Here is an 18,563-nt window from a genome sequence, read left to right as displayed (position 1 = left end):
ACCTTACCTCGCCTCCCCTCCATCCCTCACGGACTCGGAAGCCCCACCATCAAGTCCCCCGCTGTGTCATAAAATATTTTATTGGAAAAAAAAAGTCACCGTCTTCGCGAGAGGTGGGTAGAACCTCCAGCGACATCGGGACCGGGCATCAGCTGATTTGCCGGGTCTTTCCGGAGCCGACACTGCAGGACAGGGCCGTAGAGGCCTGCACCCGGAGGCTCGGTCCCCAAGGCGCGGAAGCGGGTGTGGGCCTGCCGGTGTCCGGCCCGGAAGGCCGGCTGGAGGCCGAGGGGGGGGGGGTTAGGGGGGTAGTGTGGGCAAGGAGCGGGGCGTGAATGCGCATGGAGCGCAGGGCACCGCAGAACTCCGAGAAAGACCAGAAGCTTCGGCCGCACTGAACACGATTCTCCCAGACTGGGAGCAAGAGACAGGAGTTCGCTGAGACCTGGGTCTGGCTTTCAGGTTTCTGTCCCTTCTTGTTTGGCCCCTAATTGTCCGCATTCAAAGTAGTAATGAATCGTTTAAAAAGCAAACGGCATGGATGCGGAAGGGCCAGCTCCGGGTTCCCTCCGACGGTGCCGCACACCCCGGGCTGAGCTCAGTCCTCACAATTCCGGTCGCTGGGCTCGCTCGGCAATTCCGCTGGCTTCTCGGCCTCCTTGGCACGCTCCTGCTCCGTGAGCTGCTCGCTCGTGGGGATGGAGTTCTTCTTGGGCCGCCCCTTGGGTTTGGTAGGAGACTCCAGGCCGCCACCCTGCAGCACCTGTTCCGAGAATGAACAGTAAGTACTAGGGTGAGGTGTGAATCAGACCAAGGACCACCCCATGCCAAGTGCCCAGGTGGGACCAAAGGACTCAACCAAGGTATCACCAGAGACTGACTCCAAGCCCTAAAGAGACAGCGATTGGTAAAGATGTCTCTTTAAAGAGTTAGAGGCTGCCAGGAGATGCATGGGCTGGGAAGGAACATCGGCTCCATAGTGAACCCAAACAGAAAGAGCAGAGCGCACTGGGTGGACTGGGCAGTCTTAGTGTGTGGTTGGGGGGGGGGGGGGGAGAGGCAGTTCTTGGAGGATCCCGGGGACGATGCCCAAGAAACCCTGGCACACAGGAAGCCACCAACCACACTCACTATTTTCTTCCACTTCATCCTCCGATTTTGATACCATGTCTTCACCTGCAATTGGCTCAGGCCCAGGGATTCAGCTAGATCTATTCTGGAAAGAGCAATGCACACCCTTAGCAAGCCAGGCCGCCGCCGGCCTACTGTCCGCTGAGCCCAGCCTCAACCGGCACTACCTGTCAGGGGTGGAGAGGTACTTCTGCTTCTCGAAGCGTTTCTCCAGGCCCATCAGCTGCAGCTCCGTGAACACTGTGCGGCTCCGGCGTCCTTTCTTGGCCTTCGTGCCGGGTTCCCCAGAGCCAGTTCCTTCCAGCTTCCCGCGGAGTTGCAGTTCCAGCGGCAGGTGCGACGCGCCTGCGGTGCCGGGCATCCCAGGCCCCGCGGCCAGCAACGCCGAGCCCAGCCCGGAACAGCCGAGCGGCGCCAGTGGGAACTTGAACACAGCGGCCTGCTCAGCCTTCAGCACTGCTGCAGGGGAAGAAAAGAAAGGAACAGGGTGAACTGGAGTCCTCTGCATTTTGTAAAGGCGCCTGGTTGCCTGAGCCCACCACTCCCTGAGGAGAGTAGGGACTTCCAACTCTCCAAGGGAGAGCCTCCTTGACGTAGGTATCCTGGGAAGTCTAGAAAGGACAATCCCTCCCACCCCGAGCTCCGTACTGGTGTTTCCGTGTTGTCCCCCATCCCTCGCAGCTGCCTCTGAGATTTCAAGGTTCTTAAGAGCAAGTTCGCTGCTTGGAGGACACAGAACTGTCTTTTGTGAAAAAGAGAAACCAAGAAGAAACGGGCGAATTTGGAAGGGGGGCTTGTGCGTTCCGAAAAGAGCGCGGTGGAAATGTGAGCGTTTGTTTTTCCCGGCTCTGCGCTGCGATTTACGACGCCGGCTGAAGCCGGGACATCAACTAAGGAAGGGTCGCCAAAGCATCCTTTGAACCCGAAAACTGTCTTTCTTGTTTTCTCTGCTCAGGCTTTTCCCTGAGAGGGTGCCTCCATGTTCTCTAGTTCTAAACTAGCTGTTTGCCCGCTTCAAACGAATTACCAACAATAGAAACGTTGATCGTGAAAGGCAGTAAAGAGGCTGTGAACCCGATGAACCTCAAACAGGCAAACTGGATCAACTGCCACCAGGACAGAACCGGGGCTGATACTGATCCCGAAGGCCGCTGGCCGAGCTGGAGTCTATGCAGGAGGCTTTCTTTCCCGATAGGCTTCTCATAAAGAAGTGGGTCAAAGCAAGGGACCCATCGGGGTGAGGCAAGCATTCCCAGTAAGGAGTGGGAAGACAATCTTAGGAGAAAGCCGGTAGAGGGGAAACAGGGCGACTCCACCGAAAGACAAGGATGGAGGTCAACCAAAGAGAGTTTGTACAAGCCCTATTGCCAGGATGGAGAAGGCCTGCAGAACAGGGCAGGCTGCCCCACAATCCCCCAAGAGACAAGACCAAGCCAGAAAAGGTCTGAGCAGTGATTCAAGACGCTGACCTGGAAGTGGACCGGCCAGCCGGGCCATGGCTCACAAACAGGCCTCAGACCAGGCCTAAGGAGATCATGTCTGCAAGAGAGGCCTCGGTTTGTCGCTAACTGGAGAGCAGAGGGCTCTGGGGGGCTCCTTGGTGGCATGGACAACGATTAGCACCCAGCATTGGGGAACAGGACCTTCTTTTTCAGAGGTCCCAGCTTTTCCAGTCTGGGCAGCTACTGCCATGCCCAAACAGCTCTCTGCCGAGAAACGAGAAACTCAGGCTTCCCTGGACTGAAGTCATTTTGATCCAGAGCGATCGATCGGTTGACTGAAGGGGATGCGGGCTCTAGTCCCTGGACCTGGTTTATCACCCGATTGGAAAAGCCGAAGCCGCCCTGAAGCAGAGGACAAACTCTTCTGACCTGGTCTGCGGACATAGGCCTGGTTTCTGCGCAGCCCATTGCCTGCACCCTCTACTTCTCAGTTGGAGCTTGTGAAGAGACGTTCCTGGGGCCTGCATCCCAGGTCGCTCCAGGAAGAGAGTGGAGAAGGAGGATAAATTCTGGGCTGCCCCGTGACTTGACTCCCACCCTCCCGTCAATCCCAGTCCGCTGCACGTACCCAAGTGGCTGTGAAAGGGCCGCGCGGCCAGGAGCGCCTGCACGCCAAACTTTAGCAGCTCGCCCGCGGCAGCTGCTGCAGCCGCAGGCGCTGCGCCTTTGGGCCCGGGCGGCTCGGTGAGGATCTCTTCGATCATGAAGCTGCGGTAGCGGTGCGACCGATGATCAGCACAGCCCTCGGGCGGACCGAAGCGCACGGCGCCCGGTTCCCCGGGCCGCTGCATCGCGGCTCCCGCGGATGCGCCCGCGGCTCGGTAGCGACGGTGGCTAGGCTCGGGCGCGGGGCCCGCGCGGGGCTCTAGGCCGGCCCGCAGCTCCCGGCGGCGCGCGGGCGCCGGCTCATGCCCCCTCCCCCGCCGGCTGGCCGGGCGGAGGCGCAGGGCGCGGGCGGGGCGCACGGGGCTCGGCCAGTCGGACCCGGGACTGCGCCCCCGCCCCGCGCCGCCGCGCCTCTAGCCTGGCCAGCCCCCGCGTCACCGCCTCGCCCCGCCCGCCCTGCCCCGCCCCGCCCCGCGCCGCCGCCCCCCCACCCCCTAGGCAGAGCCGGAGGGAGGGACCCAGGAGGGGGGAAAGGAGGTTGGAGGAGGGATTGGAGGGAAAGAGCTCCGGGATAGGGGCTGGCAGGCCGGCACCAAGGGAGCAAGAGCAGAGCGCACGCCCAAGAGGACAGCCCTGTGGACAGGACCCTGCGGAGATGGGCAAATCAGGGATCACGAGTGAGAGGTGAGAAGGAGTCAAGAGACAGACAGCGAGGAACGCGCAGGGTACCACTCAGTGATGTGAAGGTGTCCAAGACGCCTCCTCTACGTGAGTGCGCTGAGTTGTAGAGAGGAGCGAGAGCCCGAGAAGCGGGAGGGCAAAGGGAGGGAACAGCAAGGCCAGGGACTGGGTGGGATGGGGAGGGACTGGAGAGATCAGGGGGAGGAGGGGCAAAAGCCTTGCAGCTCAACGGGAAAGTCGTAGCCCTAAGCAGCCTCCCAGGACTGGGGGATGCTATAGGGGTGAGGAGCAGCAGGACACAGAGCTGTAATTCGCAAGGTGGCGACCACACCTCTGCACCATCACCCTTCCCTGTCCACAAACCTCAGTTTATCCTTCTGATATCAACTCTGGATGCTACCCTGAGAGAAAAAAAAGATTTCCCGACTAGAATTTGCTTAAATTTCGAATCTAAGCGTACCTGGACACATTTTCCTTGGCAACCACCAGACTGAGTTATGGTCACTCAGTTAGAACAAAGACAGGATAACGCTTCACCTGTTCTTAGCTTGAGTAATAAAAAAAGGAAAACCTGTTGCTGGATGGATTTGGGGGGCAGGGATTCATGGGGATGCTCTGAGAGTCTCGGGGCCACTATTCACAGGACTTAGAATGAGGCTTTTAGATCTTTCTCTTTTTCCTTAGCACACCAATCCCCAAGCTAAACTCTGTTGAGTTTATACCCTTGGATCTTGGCGTTGCTACTCTCTGAATTGTCTCCTGCCTGGAGGAGAAACCAACACTTGGCCCCAGGGAGTTTGTGGAGGCTGAAGGTGCAGTAGCCGTGGCTGCGTGGCTGTGGTGGCAGGGCAGGGTGTGGGGGTCTACCGGGTCTGCTCAGGGGTGACGAGAAAGGTAGGGTGTCCCCCAGGAAGTTGGAAGAGGAGTTGCTGCACTTCCTGCCCAGCTCTAGCGACTTGGGTTCTGTCACCCTTGTGTCCAGCCTTGCCACTCAGTGCCTCCTGGGGCAAACTGCACGTTTAGGCCACTCCCACTTCCAGTGCACAGGCTCTCAGCAGAGCCTAAGTCACCCCCTCTGGGACACTGAGTTCACCACGCCCACATCCCAACTCCTTCCCAAGTTGAAATCATTTCTTCCACCTGTTGACCTGAGGCTTCTGAGGCCCTGGACTATAGCATCTGAGACACTGAGAGATGGGAAGGAACATCTTTCCAGATGTTCTGGTGAGACCTAGGCCCTGAAAGCCCTTTGTCACAGCTCAGCCAATTGTTTAGTGACTTTCTGAGCCACCTTCAGGACTGAAGGAAGGTAGCTTTGGTGGCTTCCAGTTGCTTCGGACTCCCAGAGTGAATGATCAGCTAGCCAAAATAACTATTTTAGAAACGGCGATGTGGGACCCACTAAGACTTACTGTACCCCTAAGCAGGCCTCTCAGAGACGGGCCTGCTTCTGTTGCCCCAATAGTCATCTTACTTCCCACTGGACAGAGAGGAAAGTCAGTGTCTATTCCGGACACAGGAATTCCAGATGGCGACCCTCTCTGGATGGGGAGTCCAACTACTTCCTATCTCAAGACTACTGAGTCCAAGTACTGGTCCAGGCACTCCAGTGAGTAAAATGGCTGGTCCCCTGTCGTGCCCCAATCAAGGCCCTTCGGCCTCTACTGCCTCCACTCTGCCCATCCCTGGATGGATCAACATCGGGCCCCTCCACTTCCTCTTGCGCTTTGAAGTATAGCCTGGAGTGGTTTCTATAGGGGTTAGTCGCAGTCAGCGTCACCCTCTCTTACTTGACTGAACTCACCCGTGTCTGAACCCAATGCACCCTCCTCCAATTTTAGCCAAGTTTCACAAAGTCGAGACTGGTCCTGGAACCCGGGGTCTGAGACACCAAGACCACTCATATGGTAGATTCCCCAGTCACCAAATCTATTTTTATTGCCATTAGCCAATTGTCGAGCTGAGCAGAGGGGCCTCATTTTCAGCATGAAGGCCTTAATTCTAGATGTGGAGAGTCAAGAGACATATGTAGACTCACCCCCTCTCCATTCCACAGGTGTGCCCTCCCCCGCCCCTGCGTCCGTCCGTCCCCCCCCCCTTGGACCCTGGCCAGGGCTGTTTCAAGCCGCCCGGGCCGAATGCCTGCAATGATTCGTGCCTGCTGGGAATGAGGCCGCAAGGGCTAAAAGCTTTGCCTGGCACCAAAGACTGAAAGCCAGCCTATGCCCTGATATGCCCTTTCAGCTCGAGCCCTTGGCTCAACCTTTTCGAACTACATTCTTCTCAAAGTCCTAGGGACCCTAAAACAAACCTGAGAATAAACCCCTTTTAGGCGAAAAAATGCAAAGAAAGAGCGTCAGGGACCCTTTGTTTAGAAATCCTGCATTGACAGACTGGAAAGGGGTTCACAAAGGATGGGGTTCCCCCTTCTTCATGAAAGACACGAAAGGAAGGCAAATCCCCACTAGAGGCGCAGCCGCTGAGACTCAAGCCTGAGACCCGCCAGGGCCTCCCGCCGTCGCCTAGGCGAAAATTCCGGAAACTGGCCGCTCTGGGAGAGACAGACACAGTGGAAAAGGTGACCTCAGCGCCCCAGGCCAGCTTCCCTACCAGGTGGCCTGGTAATAGGCACTCCAGGCGGCAGGGAGTCCTCCACGCAACCTCCTCGCCAAGAGAGTACCCTTGAGTGGAACCTATCCCCTTTCCCACTAGCGAGCCCGGAACACCCCGGAGCTTCAGCCGGCCTTTAGCGAGTAGAAGACAGACAGGGGCCACCGGATGAAACGCCGACCCCCAGAGCGTGGGTGTGAGGGTCCGATCTGCACCATCTCCAGCTGCGGTTTCTTTCCCAAGCGCCCCCAGGAGGGACGGGATTCTGGAGACAGCTTTTTGAGAAGTAGTCCCTGTGCGCCAAGGCAGATAGAGCAGCCCTAGGCCAGGTCCGCGACCAGCATCATCAGGAAGCTTCTAAGTGGGGCTCCCCTCCAACCCTCCCTGGACCTTGAAGGTTTCTTTTTGTTTCCTTTTCCACTTGCAATCGATATGTATCTTACTCAGCAAGATGAATTTGGGACCGTGAGTGTCTGGAAGGAAGATTTCTTAAAATGGTTACCTCTCCTCTGGGTACTGACAACCACCTGGCGGAATTCTGATTCCCTTCCCCAGTGCACAGCAAGCTCTGAGCACCCCCCCCCCCCAAGTTCGCCGGGCTCCCGTGGCGCTCTGGGTAAGTTTTCTCTCCAGGAGCACCCCCTCCCAGAGCCCCCAAATGGGATTTGTTCCTCCAGCGTTTTCTTGCTCTAAGTCTGCCTCTTGACTTCAGGCAGGTTTGCCGCGGTGGCAGTGGCGGTGGCCTTCGGTAGGGAGGTGGCTTCAGCCTCAGATAGGCAGCGCTGGACAGAAGTCGCCTGAACCTAGAGGGCAACGCGAGGTCTGGGCAGGCTATCGTGGGTGCCCTGTGTTTTGCTAGAGAGGTTTGCCTTCAATACACAAAACCGTCGGGAATATAAAATTACGCGGTTCCCACACTCACAGATTACATCAAAATTGCTTTTTTGTTGGAAAGCCCGGCTCAGTCACTGTTTTTCGTTGTGGCTAGTTCGATATCCGTGTGGACTTTCGTTTTGAATTTTTTCGATTCGACCTTTGAAATTGGTTCCTTTTTTTTTTTTTGTACGGTTTGTTGTTTAAGAATGTGTGATTTCCTCTGGAAATTTAAGTTAGGATACGTCCAGAGGACTCTCCGAGGAAACGGTTCTCGGCGATCAAGGTCCCTGGCCATCCTTCTCTGGTCCTGTCTCGTTTCACACCCAGGACTGCCCTTGGCGGCTTCCGGTGCAACCTCGGATCCTAGAGTAGAGGTAAGAACCAGGTCACTGCCAAGACTGAGACACAGCGGTCGCTGACCCTGCGACTCCTTGGCTTGTGTGGCGTGGGCCGCAGCTGCTGGGAGAGGAGCAGTTCAAATCGACTCCACTAGGCAGCGAAGGCAGAACCTGGGAGACCATGCCCCGGTCAGAAGAGGTCTGAACCCCACGGAGTGCCGGCTGGGGAGTGCAGAATTCCTGTCCCTTCTGGATAGAGAGGAAGCTTCGTGACGACTGTCCCGAGGCACCTCCCAAGCCCTCTGTGGGCAGGTGTCCGGTCATTGAGCTCGCACCCGGGGTTCTGCCAAAATCCCAGAGGCTCTAGTCGCCGTGGTTAGACTCAAAAGCCGCAGGGTAGCCTTCCACGAAAGACGTTTACTGCGGAACAGGCCCCAGAGAGGTGGCGGCTCAAGGACAGAGGAGGCAAGGCTTGCTGGAAAAGGGCCCTGCTTTTAACTCTCTTCCTTTCTCTTTTCTTTCCCCTCTATCCATTTTCTCCGTCTTATTTCCCCAACTCTAGTACTCAATGCCTTGCGCCTTTCTATTTCTTTAGCTCTGGATCGCCAAGTCATGGTTTCCCATTCTCTCCAACTGCGAGACTAGGGGCGGTCACAAAGGCCTGTGCCACCGGGTGCAGAAGTCTTCAAGGTTTCTAATGTAGGAATAAACACACTGGGTACCCGCAAGGTTCTCTAGCTTGTTTATGGGACAGGGTCTCCTTACAGCCTGGGCACCGTGAGGAATCAGCCCTAGGGTGAGAGGTGGGAGTCCAGGCCCTAGCCCACGTGCCCGTTAGCTGCTTTGCCCTCGCTGGAAGAGTCCGTGGCTTGCGCGTCCTTCCTGACAGCACTCTAGATACAAGTTTTGCCAGGAGACGGGATGCAGGTGAGAGGAGCCGGCTGGGGAGTAGTTTGCAGCTCTCGCCTCCTAGGAACACTTTGGGAGGACTTCCTTGTAACTCTTTTGCCTCAGGCGGGGATTTGGACCCTCCCAGGGGTGTGGAGAAGGTAAAGCCGCCCCACTCCTCAGGTTTAAGCCTCCTACCCGGAATCCAGTCTGCCCTTCTGGCCGTTCTTCTGAACTGACGGGAAATGAGAAGAGAGCAGCCGGTTGCGGAACCTCCACAGGCCCTCCGCTTTTCTATATCCTCTATGTCCGAGTCTCACGTAGCTCTGGCGGGCCCCAAATTCACTAGGTGCTAGGGATGGTCTTTTAAAGCCGGGCTTAGCTGACCACTGTCACAAATGCCCACGGGGAGGGGAGGGACCTCACTGGGCACCTAGGACCCCTCATTTCATTCCATGGTTTCCCTAAATGAAAAAAAAAAGCAAACAATACAAGCAAGTGAACAACAGACAAACAAAACAGAAAGAGGCAGGCATTTATTTAATTTTGGTTTTTGAGAAAGTCTCCTACAGCCCAGGCAGTCTGGCCTTGAACTTGAACTTGCTGTGCTGCTGAGATTGGCTCTCGGCTGGAATTACAGGTGCTCCTCACAGGCCCCGTGGGGGGTGGTTCTCCCTTGAATACTTTCCTGCCAGCTCTTAACAGCCTCCAGCAGGGACCAAAAGCCTTTGACTGTAAGGAGCCAGACAAGTAAAAACCAAAACCAAACAAAAAACTTTATGCTTTTCAGGTCCCAGGACCCGTTGCAGAGCCTGGCTCTGCCCAGTGGCTCCAGCTCTGCTTCAGCCCAACTTCATTTGTGTGCCCTGAAATTTGACTTTGACACAATTTTCACATATGAAATATTATTCTCACCTTGATTTTTTTTTCAACCACTGAAAAATGTAAGATCTATTTTAGGCTTATCTGCCTTATGAAATCACCTTTCACCAATTCCTGGGCTAGAATAAATTCTTCTGATTGCAAAACACATACACTTGTGTTCATAGGGTTCCCTTAGCTTTACAAAACGGTTTAGCTGTTGTGCCCACTCCCAGGGAGGCACCTGCTCGTCCAACAGTACCCCTACAGAGTCCCAGGAGCTATCCCTTCTGCCCGCCTCTGGATTTCCAGCATTCAAAATGTTCTTACTGGGAATTCCGTGCCCAAACACTGAACTAGATGAGGTTCAATTAGAGTCTTCTTATGCAGACCAGGGCGGCTTTGAACTCACAGAGATCCGTCTGCCTCTGCCTCTCAATATCTCCTATTTTTAAAATGATTATTATTTAATGTGCACTGGTGTTTTGCTTGTATATACTCTGTGTGAGGGTGTCAGATCCCTTGAAACTGGAGTCACAGACAGTTGTGAGCTACCATGTGGGTGTTGGGAATTGATCCAGGGTCTTCTGCAAGAGCAGTTAGTGTTCCTAACCACTGAGCCATCTTTCTAGCGCACCCCCCCCCCCCCAATATCTCCTTTCACCTTTTCCTTTCCTTCCCGCTCTGTTTGTGTCTTATGCAGTCCAGGCAGGGCTACAATATGTAGCTAAGGTTAGCCTTAAACTCTTGATCCTCCTCCCTTGCTTCCTAAGTGCTGCCAAATTCAGTTCCACAGTCCCCTTCTCAATCAGTTCTAACACAAATCCTCGGAGTTATTTATCCTGCCTTCCAACTCCTTGCACACTCCTTGTGACAGGGTGCCCATCCCCTTCAGCGGCAGCCCTGACAGTCTCCTGAGAGAGCCCAGTGACCTGGAGCACCAATCCTGGGGAAGGCCACCACTGGGGAGAGTGCTCCCATCCACGCCACATCCTTTCCCATCTCCCTCAGTTCCATCTAAATCCCCTCCAGCTGCTGAAACGCGGATGGACAGGGGGCTGTGGCTCGGACTGGCTGGGAGTTTCCCAAGCCCTGAGCCTTTGCAGCTGCCAAGTGACAAATTTTTGCAGGGACTAGGCAAAGGGAAAGAAAATGACAGAAAGGGGGCTTTTATAAATGGGAAGCCAGCTAAGAGTTTTTCCAGGAAATCGTGCCCAAAAAACGGTCTCATGGCTCCACCCCCTCATCTTCCAGGGTTCTTGCGCCCTCTACCGGCCACATTCTGTATGAACTAGACTCACTGGGGACGTCTTTCCTTAGGAAAAGGAAAACCAGAAAGTTTGAGCATGTGGAACCTAAAAAAGCCCGGTTTCTGGAAACAATGGAGTAGTGGCTTCCAGGAGCCAAGGGTGGGAAAATGGTGTGTGTATGTGTGTGTGTGTGTGAGAGAGAGAGAGAGAGAGAGGGAGGAGATCCAATATTTAGCCCAGGCTGGCCTCCAACTTGTGATCCCCAATCTTTCCCAAACAGGGATGCTACAAGGAGACCTGAGGGATGGTGACCCATTTGCTGGGTACCACAGTGCCACCTGCTGACTTCTCCTTTGTCCCCCCACAGCTACTGAGGCTCAGTGCTGAAGCACCTGCTACTCATGTGTCTCTACTTCTGTGTTCCGCACGCTCTATGCTTGGTTCTCAGATCTGAACTCAGCACCATGGGCCTTACATGCTGAGTTGAGATGGGCTGGAGTAGCCGTCCTGCCCTGATTTCCACCACTTGGATAGAGAGGCGGTGCGAGTGTCCAGGAGGCAGCTCAAACAGCAGGCTAGGCATCACCATTCAGAGGGTAAGATACTGTGACTTAGGATACCCAGAGTACTGGACCTCTTCCATGAGCAAGCCCCTGCTTTTGACCCCTCCCTGTCCCACCACATCTCTGTCTAGGAGAAGAAGATTCTTATAGCTTGTGGGGAAGTAGAAAACTGTGTCCAACAGTCCTACTATTATTTCCTTCTGTTCCCATCCCAAGTGGGGTTGAAAACAACATTAGTTTAAGCTCTTTAATGCCTGTGTGCTCCTTTCTTAGACGATACACGACCTCTGAGAGAGAAGGAGGAAACACAGTCTATCTTTGTGCTTCCCATTCAGAACCAGAACCCACTTTACTCTGGAAATTCACTGATTTGGTATCCTATTTCTGTTGCAGGTCTGTAAAGCAGGGAAGTCGGTGTGGCAGTCTAACTCAGAAGTCACCCCCTAGTGTCCACTCTCTGCATAACCCATCAAATTGAAAGCAAAGACGTGTCTCACCATGGCTGTAGGAGCCACGGTCCACACTAAGCTACCTTTATGATAAAAGTAAATATGATCGAACCCTTAGATAATTGATAATGAATTTATTGAAAAGGGAAATGATCTTGGAGTGACCTAATTGGATGATACCTTTAAAAAGCCTTAGGGGCCTTGCGGAGGTCAGAGATGTTCTGGGGGCCTTGGAGAAATGAAGGGGCTTAACGGCCAGAATCCTGGAGCAAGGAATCGGCGTCTGCTGCCCACCCAAGTCACCTCAGAAGCAGATACTTCCTTGGCAGAGCGGAGGCCATAGCAGGACAGACACTTTGATCACAGCCTTGTGAGACCCTGGCAGACAACTCAGCAGATCCTGTCTGCCAGGATGCCCAGCTGGGTCCTTGTCACCGCCAACCAGGAACAAACCTCAGAATAAGCCACATCAGTGAGCCTACCTCCTGAGGGTCCAAGACCTCCCTCTGTCCCTGTAATACCTGCCACTACCTGGGAAAGCCCCTTCGCCAGGCTGACAGGTGTAAGGAGGGACTGTGTGGTATTAACAGGGTCCCTGTGCCCTGACCCTCCCAGTGTCTTTTGGTCCATCAGCTACCATCTTACCATGACAAAGAGTGACTCAGAACCAGATACGGTGTTCCAATATTCTGGAGACTGAGGCAGGAGGATTGCCTGGCCTTCAAAGTCAGCCTGGGAAAAAAAGGAAAATCTAGCCAAATTAATAAAAAAAAAAAACAACATAAAAACAATGACCCAGAGGGCATCATTGTGAGAGGCAGAAGTGTCCCTAACCTAGGCAGGTCCTGAGCTGGAGCGGCAGTGACACCCGATCAAGCAGCAGAGCCCACCAGCAAGGGTTGTAGACCAAATCAGATTTCTTTGCTTCCTCTGTTCCTGTGGGGTTTTAACTGGCCTGGGCTCTGGGAGGTAGGAATAGAAGGCATAGAATTTGGTCCTGAAACAGCTGCTTGGCCCCTGGCCTGGCATCTGCTGTGTGGGTCCCGCCCCTGATAAGCTCTACCTTTGGGCTACAGGCTCTTCCCTCTTTTTCCATGACAGGCTTCAGTGAAATCCTCAGCCTCTTACTGGGTGCTTGGAGGCTCTCCGAGGCTCCCAAGACTGTATTCAAAGCCCCATGAAGACCAATGAGAGGCCTGTGAGGTAAAGGCACGGCCCAGGAGTAACTGGATTCAGCTTTACTGTGTGGCCAGCCTCTACTTTTTTCCAAGGGGACAAACTGTGGGAATTGGTTCGCTCTCTCCACCATGTGGCAGTGACCTTCCCACAGAACCATCTCAATGCTCCTCCACCTTAGTTTTTGGGGCAGGGTGTCTCACTGAACCTGGAAGTTGCCATTCTAGACAGATTGACTGGCTGCTGGTCTTGTCCCTCCACTTCTGGGGTTATAGATGTGTTCCATGGCACCTGGCTCTTATGTGGGTGCTGAGGATGTGAACTCAGGACCTCCCATTACTGACTGGAGTAGAATCTAACATTAACCCAGTGAACACCATTTAACCTTCAGTTTGTCATCGCCTCCCATTGCCCAGACAAAGGATGGAGAAGATTTGAGGGAAAGGAATTGGGTCCCCAAGTCACTGCATGGTGACCTCCCCACTCAGACCAGCAGCACACACACCAGACAAGCATGTAACTGAAACAGAAAAAAAAAACATGAGTTTAGCTGCAGGAGCCAGATTTATTTGTCAAAGCTGCCAGTACTACGCTACCCACTGGTAATGAACCAGCCTTTCAAAGTTGCCAGTTGAGCGACTTGGGGTGTGAGTTTAGACACCAGAGGGAATGTGAGCTTGGGGTATGACTTTAGACACATGTAAGTATGAGGATAGGCTGACAGAAGTAGTACTTCTGGGAGGGAGGAGGGAGGAGGGAAGAGGGAAGAAGGACAGGAAAGCTGGAGTGAGGGGAAGAGTCAGAGACAGGTCTGAAACACAGTAGAGACCCAGCACAGCGGTATGACTTTAGGGGAGAGGTAGATGCCTCGCCACACGCCTGGATCAGTTCCAAGTGCTGCAGAGGACGGGACACAATGCTTACTGAGCTGAGGACAGGGAAATTCGGGCATTGAGAAGACAGGAAACTTTAGGACAAAGAAACTCATATTGCACAGAAAGAGGTCTAGAAATTGCCAAAGGTCTCGTGGCTTCTTTGTCAGAGCAATTCCTCCAGGGGAGGTAGGATGGAGGGCGTTAAAGTCTGGTGACCTGATGATAACATGTGGCAATAGGCAGAAAGCCACACACTAGGGTCATGCTTAGAAGCAGCTCAAAATTTCCTAGGGTATGAGTTGCTCTGGAGTCCCTTTAAAACTAAAATTATGAGCCAGGTGGTGGTGGTGCACACCTTTAATTCTAGCGCTTGAGAAGCAGAGGCAGGTGGATCTCTGAGTTCGTGGTCTACAGAGTGAGTTCTATGATGGCCAAGATTATACAGAGATACCCTGTCTTGAAAAACAAACAAAATAAGCAGAACAAAACAACAAAATTATGACTCTTACATCAAACATTGAAAGAATCAAATTGTTCTGTAGATAAACTACCTATAGCCAGCCCACTAGAATAGTCTCTGAATAATATAACAATGTTTAGAACCGAATTCCATGGAGTTTAAAGAGCCAATATCCAGTTGCAAATTACCAGGTATGCAGAGAAACAAGAAAATATGATCTGTAATTGGGCCCAACAACAAGACAACAAAAGTATCAGTTATTGAAAACAGATTGAAAAAGTAGCAGAGGAAATAAAATTAGCAGACAGAGACACTAAAGCAACTAATGAAAATCGTGTAAAGTAGAAAATATTGTACAGACTCAAGCAGAACTTGTTGGGGTGAAAACTTATTTCATAAAAATAGCTATCCCCCCAAAATGCTGCAAAGAAGAAAAACAGGAACAAACCCCACATTTTAAAAGTAGTTCAGTAGACTTGGCCCTGTAGAAATGGTCCAGTGGTCAAGAGCACTACTTCTTTCAAAGGACTAGGACTGGGTCTCTTGCATCCATTTGCTGGCTCAAAACCATCAAATCCAGTTCCAGAGGTTCCAACACCCTCTTCTGGCCTTAATGGGTATTGCATACACTTAGTGCATGGATTTGCAGGCAGGCAAAACATCTATACACATAAAAATAAAAGATTATTAAAAAAAACAGGAGACTCAAATCTAACTACACAGAGAATTACATTACATGAAGGTGGTTTAAACACTTGCATTGAAAGGTAAAAATAGAAATTTGCATAGATAGTTAGGCAAAACTTAACTATGTGCTTTCTATGACAAACTCTGTTGAATAAAAATTATATTTGTGGGGCTGGAGAGATGGCTCAGAGGTTAAGAGCACTGCCTGCTCTTCCAAAGGTCCTGAGTTCAATTCCCAGCAACCACATGGTGGCTCACAACCATCTGTAATGAGATCTGGTGCCCTCTTCTGGCCTGCAGGCATACACACAGACAGAATATTGTATACATAATAAATAAATAAAATATTTTTTTAAATTATATTTGTGGAGCATGGAGGTGTAGGCCTTGTATGAGAGGTCCTAGGTTCAATCCCAGCAAATCGAAATGCACACATCAAAGCACATACATAAATGAAATTAGGGATACCCACAGCAGTGCTTAGAAAGAAGCTTAGTGCATTGAATGACTTTCTAGGAAAAGATAAAAACATCTGAAACCAATGCTCCATGCTTTTATGAGCAGATTAGGAAAAAAAAGAGAGAGGGAGAAAGAGAAAATGAAGTCTAAACAAAGTAAAGGAAGGAAACGAGAAAGAACAGAGCAAAGGGCTGGGGATGGGGTCAGCGGGAGAGTCCTTGCAGAGACCCAGGCTTGAGCCTGAGCCCTGGAGGAGGGGAATGAAGAGAGCAAAGCAACAAAACCTCAGAAGAGTGGACTCTAGTGCTGTAGCTATCCATTTGTGGACAGTGAAACAAGTCAGGCTTCAATTCTCCCTCAGTCAACTGTAAGGAGCAGTACCATACGTCCAAAGGCCCGCAACGGGGGAGAGAAGACAGCTGAGTGGCGGCTGGTATGGCAAAAGCCTAACTCACTTGCTTAAGCTACTTTGCCTTCCAGGATCGCCAGGCTGGCTTCCTGCACACTACTAGAGTTGTGATGGCTGGTTTAATTGCCAGCTTGTCATCAATGGGGGATTGGTCTAGTTGCCGTAAGTGAAGACCCAGCCAGAAAGTGGGCAGCGTCATTCCTTGGTTTGGGGCTTTGGACTGTATAAAAGTGGAGAAAGGTAGCTGAAATCTAAACGTGAATGTTTTTATTTCTTTTTGCTCTTGGCTGTGGATTTGGGGTTCTTGCCTTGACTTCCTGCGATGATACATAATGACCTGGAACTGAGAGCTAAAATTCAACCCTTTCTCCTCAAGACTGCTTTCCGTCATAAAGCTTGCATCTTTCCACAGCAATAGAAATGAAACTATGACATTATTTGATGAGAGATCGCTGCTACACCCACCCAATATTATGAGTAAGTTGGTAGACAGTGCTGTTTGGTGATAGGAAGCTTTGGTCACATGGCCACCTCACGTTTTATATTTAAGGCGTGCAGCCTCTATGGAGATCCAGCAGCAAGTCAAAAGAGTTTCCAAAAACTACGTGCTCCATAAGCCCATGATGGAGGAGGGTCTATGTGTTACTTTCATTGGTTAGTAAAGAAACTGCCTTGGCCCTGATAGGACAGAAAATTAGGTAGGCGGAGTAGACAGAACAGAATGCTGGGAGAAAGAAGCACATTCAAGCAGTCGCCATAGCTCTCCTCTCCTAGATGGAAGCAGGCTAGAATCCTTCCCGGTAAGCCATGACCTCGTGGTGTTACACAGAATAATAGATATGAGTTAATCAAGATATGAGAGTTAGCCAAGAAGAGGCTAGATATAATGGGCCAAGCAGTGCTTAAAAGAATACAGTTTCTGTGTTGTTATTTCAGGGCATAAGCTAGCCAGGCAGCCGGGAGTCAGGTGGGATGAAAAGCAGGCCTGCCCGCAGCTCCTACTACAAGCCCAGGACAGTGACGGTCCTGTGAGTGTCCTGCTGAGTGTCCGAGGCTCACAATGGTTCCACTTGGTACCAACACATCAACCCCCACCATTTATGCTGCATCACAGGCCCAGGGACAGGTGTGAGCTCTGTTTTCGCTCTCCACGAGACCTCTTGCTGCCAGCTCAGTCAGGGTTTCTATTCTGAACGGCCCACACCCCCAGAGCCTGGAACACCAAGAAAGAGTTCTGCTCTGACTGCCCTTATCCAGGTCTTTCATCTGGCTATTTCAAAGTGTCCTTTCCACATTAATTAAGTGATGAATTAATCAACAAAGTCGTTGCCTAATTGACTTTCATTTCTGGAAGCTCTTTCATAAATGTCAGGAAAAAATGATATTTTCAACATTTAAAAATACATTCTGCAGCCCCAAGTGCTGAACTACAGAAGGTGGCTTCCTGCTAGGCTAGATCAGAGTGAAGGGGTAGGGATGTGAGAGACAGAGGGATGGTTTCTGGATTTGTGGCAGAATGCCACTGTTTGGAGTGGGCACTGTCTGCTCTCTGATTTGGTTCCAATAGGTACAAAGGTACCAAGGTTCTCCTCTTTGACATCCAGCCGACTGATCATGGAGGTCAGTTTCCCTGATCCTTATCTATGAGTGGATGTACATCTAGCATTTTGGAAGAAACTAAATAATTATGAAGTAAAAACACATTATAAACTGCAAAGTGCAATATGATCCTTTCAGGATGGACATTTAACTCAGGCTAGGGAACAACTTCCTGGAAGAACCGGTAACTCTGGGACATCGTAAAGGATGTACGAAGGAAAGGGGCGTCTAGACAAAAGAGGAGCCTGGCAAGGGCAAAAGAGGCCATGGTTTGTCTGGCAAAGTGACCAAAGTTTGCAGGACTAGGTTTAGGGACTGAGGGAAGTGGGGCTGGGAAGAGCTCATGAGCAAGACCATGAAGCCCCTGGATACCGTTCTAAGGGATTTAGATTTGTTATGGAAAATAAGAAAAACCTTTGAAGGGTGTGTGGCATGATCAGCTTCATATTTAGAAAGTTTGCTTGTGTGTTAGATTAGACTAGATGCAATCAAGACCAGGCAGAGGGCTTGCGCAGGCTGGTATAGTGACCTCAGCAGGGGCAGAGACAGGGCAGTTGGAACAAAACTGGGGAAGACCATGTTAATTCAAATGGCTCTGATGTGCAAGTCAGGTGGTCAGAAAGCAGAGAGGAAGACGACCCACAGGGTTTTAATGATGTTAAGGGATCACCAGCAGTGGCTAAATGTACTCAGTTAGAAGAGGCAGTCTGGGGTTAAGGGACTGAGCTCCAGAATGTTAAAACAGTTTACACTCTGCCTTGGGAGATACCTGTGGGATAGGTAGAAGCATCTAACAGGCTTGAATATAGAGTTCTGGAGTGCTCGAGACCTCAGGTGGATAAATATAAAAGTATTACATTATTGAGATCATTGATTTATCACTAGTGTGAAAGATACTCTACGTCCAAGGGCCAGGGAGATGGCTTAATCAGTGAACTGCTTGTCACACAAACATGCGGCCTGAGTTCAGATCCCCAGAACACATAAGAAGTATCTGTCATCCCAGCAACACTGGGATTTCCAGGTTTTGAATAGCTTCTGTTCTTTTTTTTTAAAAAAAAATATTTATTTATTATGTATACAATATTCTGTCTGTGTGTATATGTGCAGGCCAGAAGAGGGCACCAGACCTCATTACAGATG

General features: G+C 51.6%; 1 protein-coding gene across 1 annotated transcript; it reads right to left on the bottom strand.

Moving 5' to 3' along the window:
* Nucleotides 1–312: 312 nt before the first annotated feature.
* Nucleotides 313–3,424, bottom strand: LOC121443228 (homeobox protein BarH-like 1). The gene is made up of 4 exons (XM_041644903.1): nucleotides 3,202–3,424; nucleotides 1,299–1,590; nucleotides 1,132–1,216; nucleotides 313–763 (listed from the first exon to the last, which is right to left on the bottom strand). Exons 1-4 carry the CDS (start codon nucleotides 3,422–3,424, stop codon nucleotides 599–601), a joined length of 765 nt encoding a protein of 254 aa, XP_041500837.1. The 3' UTR covers nucleotides 313–598.
* Nucleotides 3,425–18,563: the final 15,139 nt, after the last annotated feature.

Source organism: Microtus oregoni, unplaced genomic scaffold (genome assembly GCF_018167655.1).
Source record: "Microtus oregoni isolate MIOR12 unplaced genomic scaffold, Mior012 000103F_ref0000194, whole genome shotgun sequence".
Classification (NCBI taxonomy): domain Eukaryota; kingdom Metazoa; phylum Chordata; class Mammalia; order Rodentia; family Cricetidae; genus Microtus; species Microtus oregoni.
This window is presented reverse-complemented; position numbering and strand designations above follow the sequence as displayed.

Excerpts from the sequence above, each read along its gene's own strand:
- LOC121443228 (XM_041644903.1), bottom strand. The coding sequence starts at position 3,424 with ATGCAGCGGCCCGGGGAACCGGGCGCCGTGCGCTTCGGTCCGCCCGAG. Across the intron at positions 1,591-3,201 it reads GCCCTTTCACAGCCACTTGG|CAGTGCTGAAGGCTGAGCAG; the intron begins GTACGTGCAGCG and ends CTTCCCCTGCAG. Across the intron at positions 764-1,131 it reads GGATGAAGTGGAAGAAAATA|GTGCTGCAGGGTGGCGGCCT; the intron begins GTGAGTGTGGTT and ends TTCTCGGAACAG.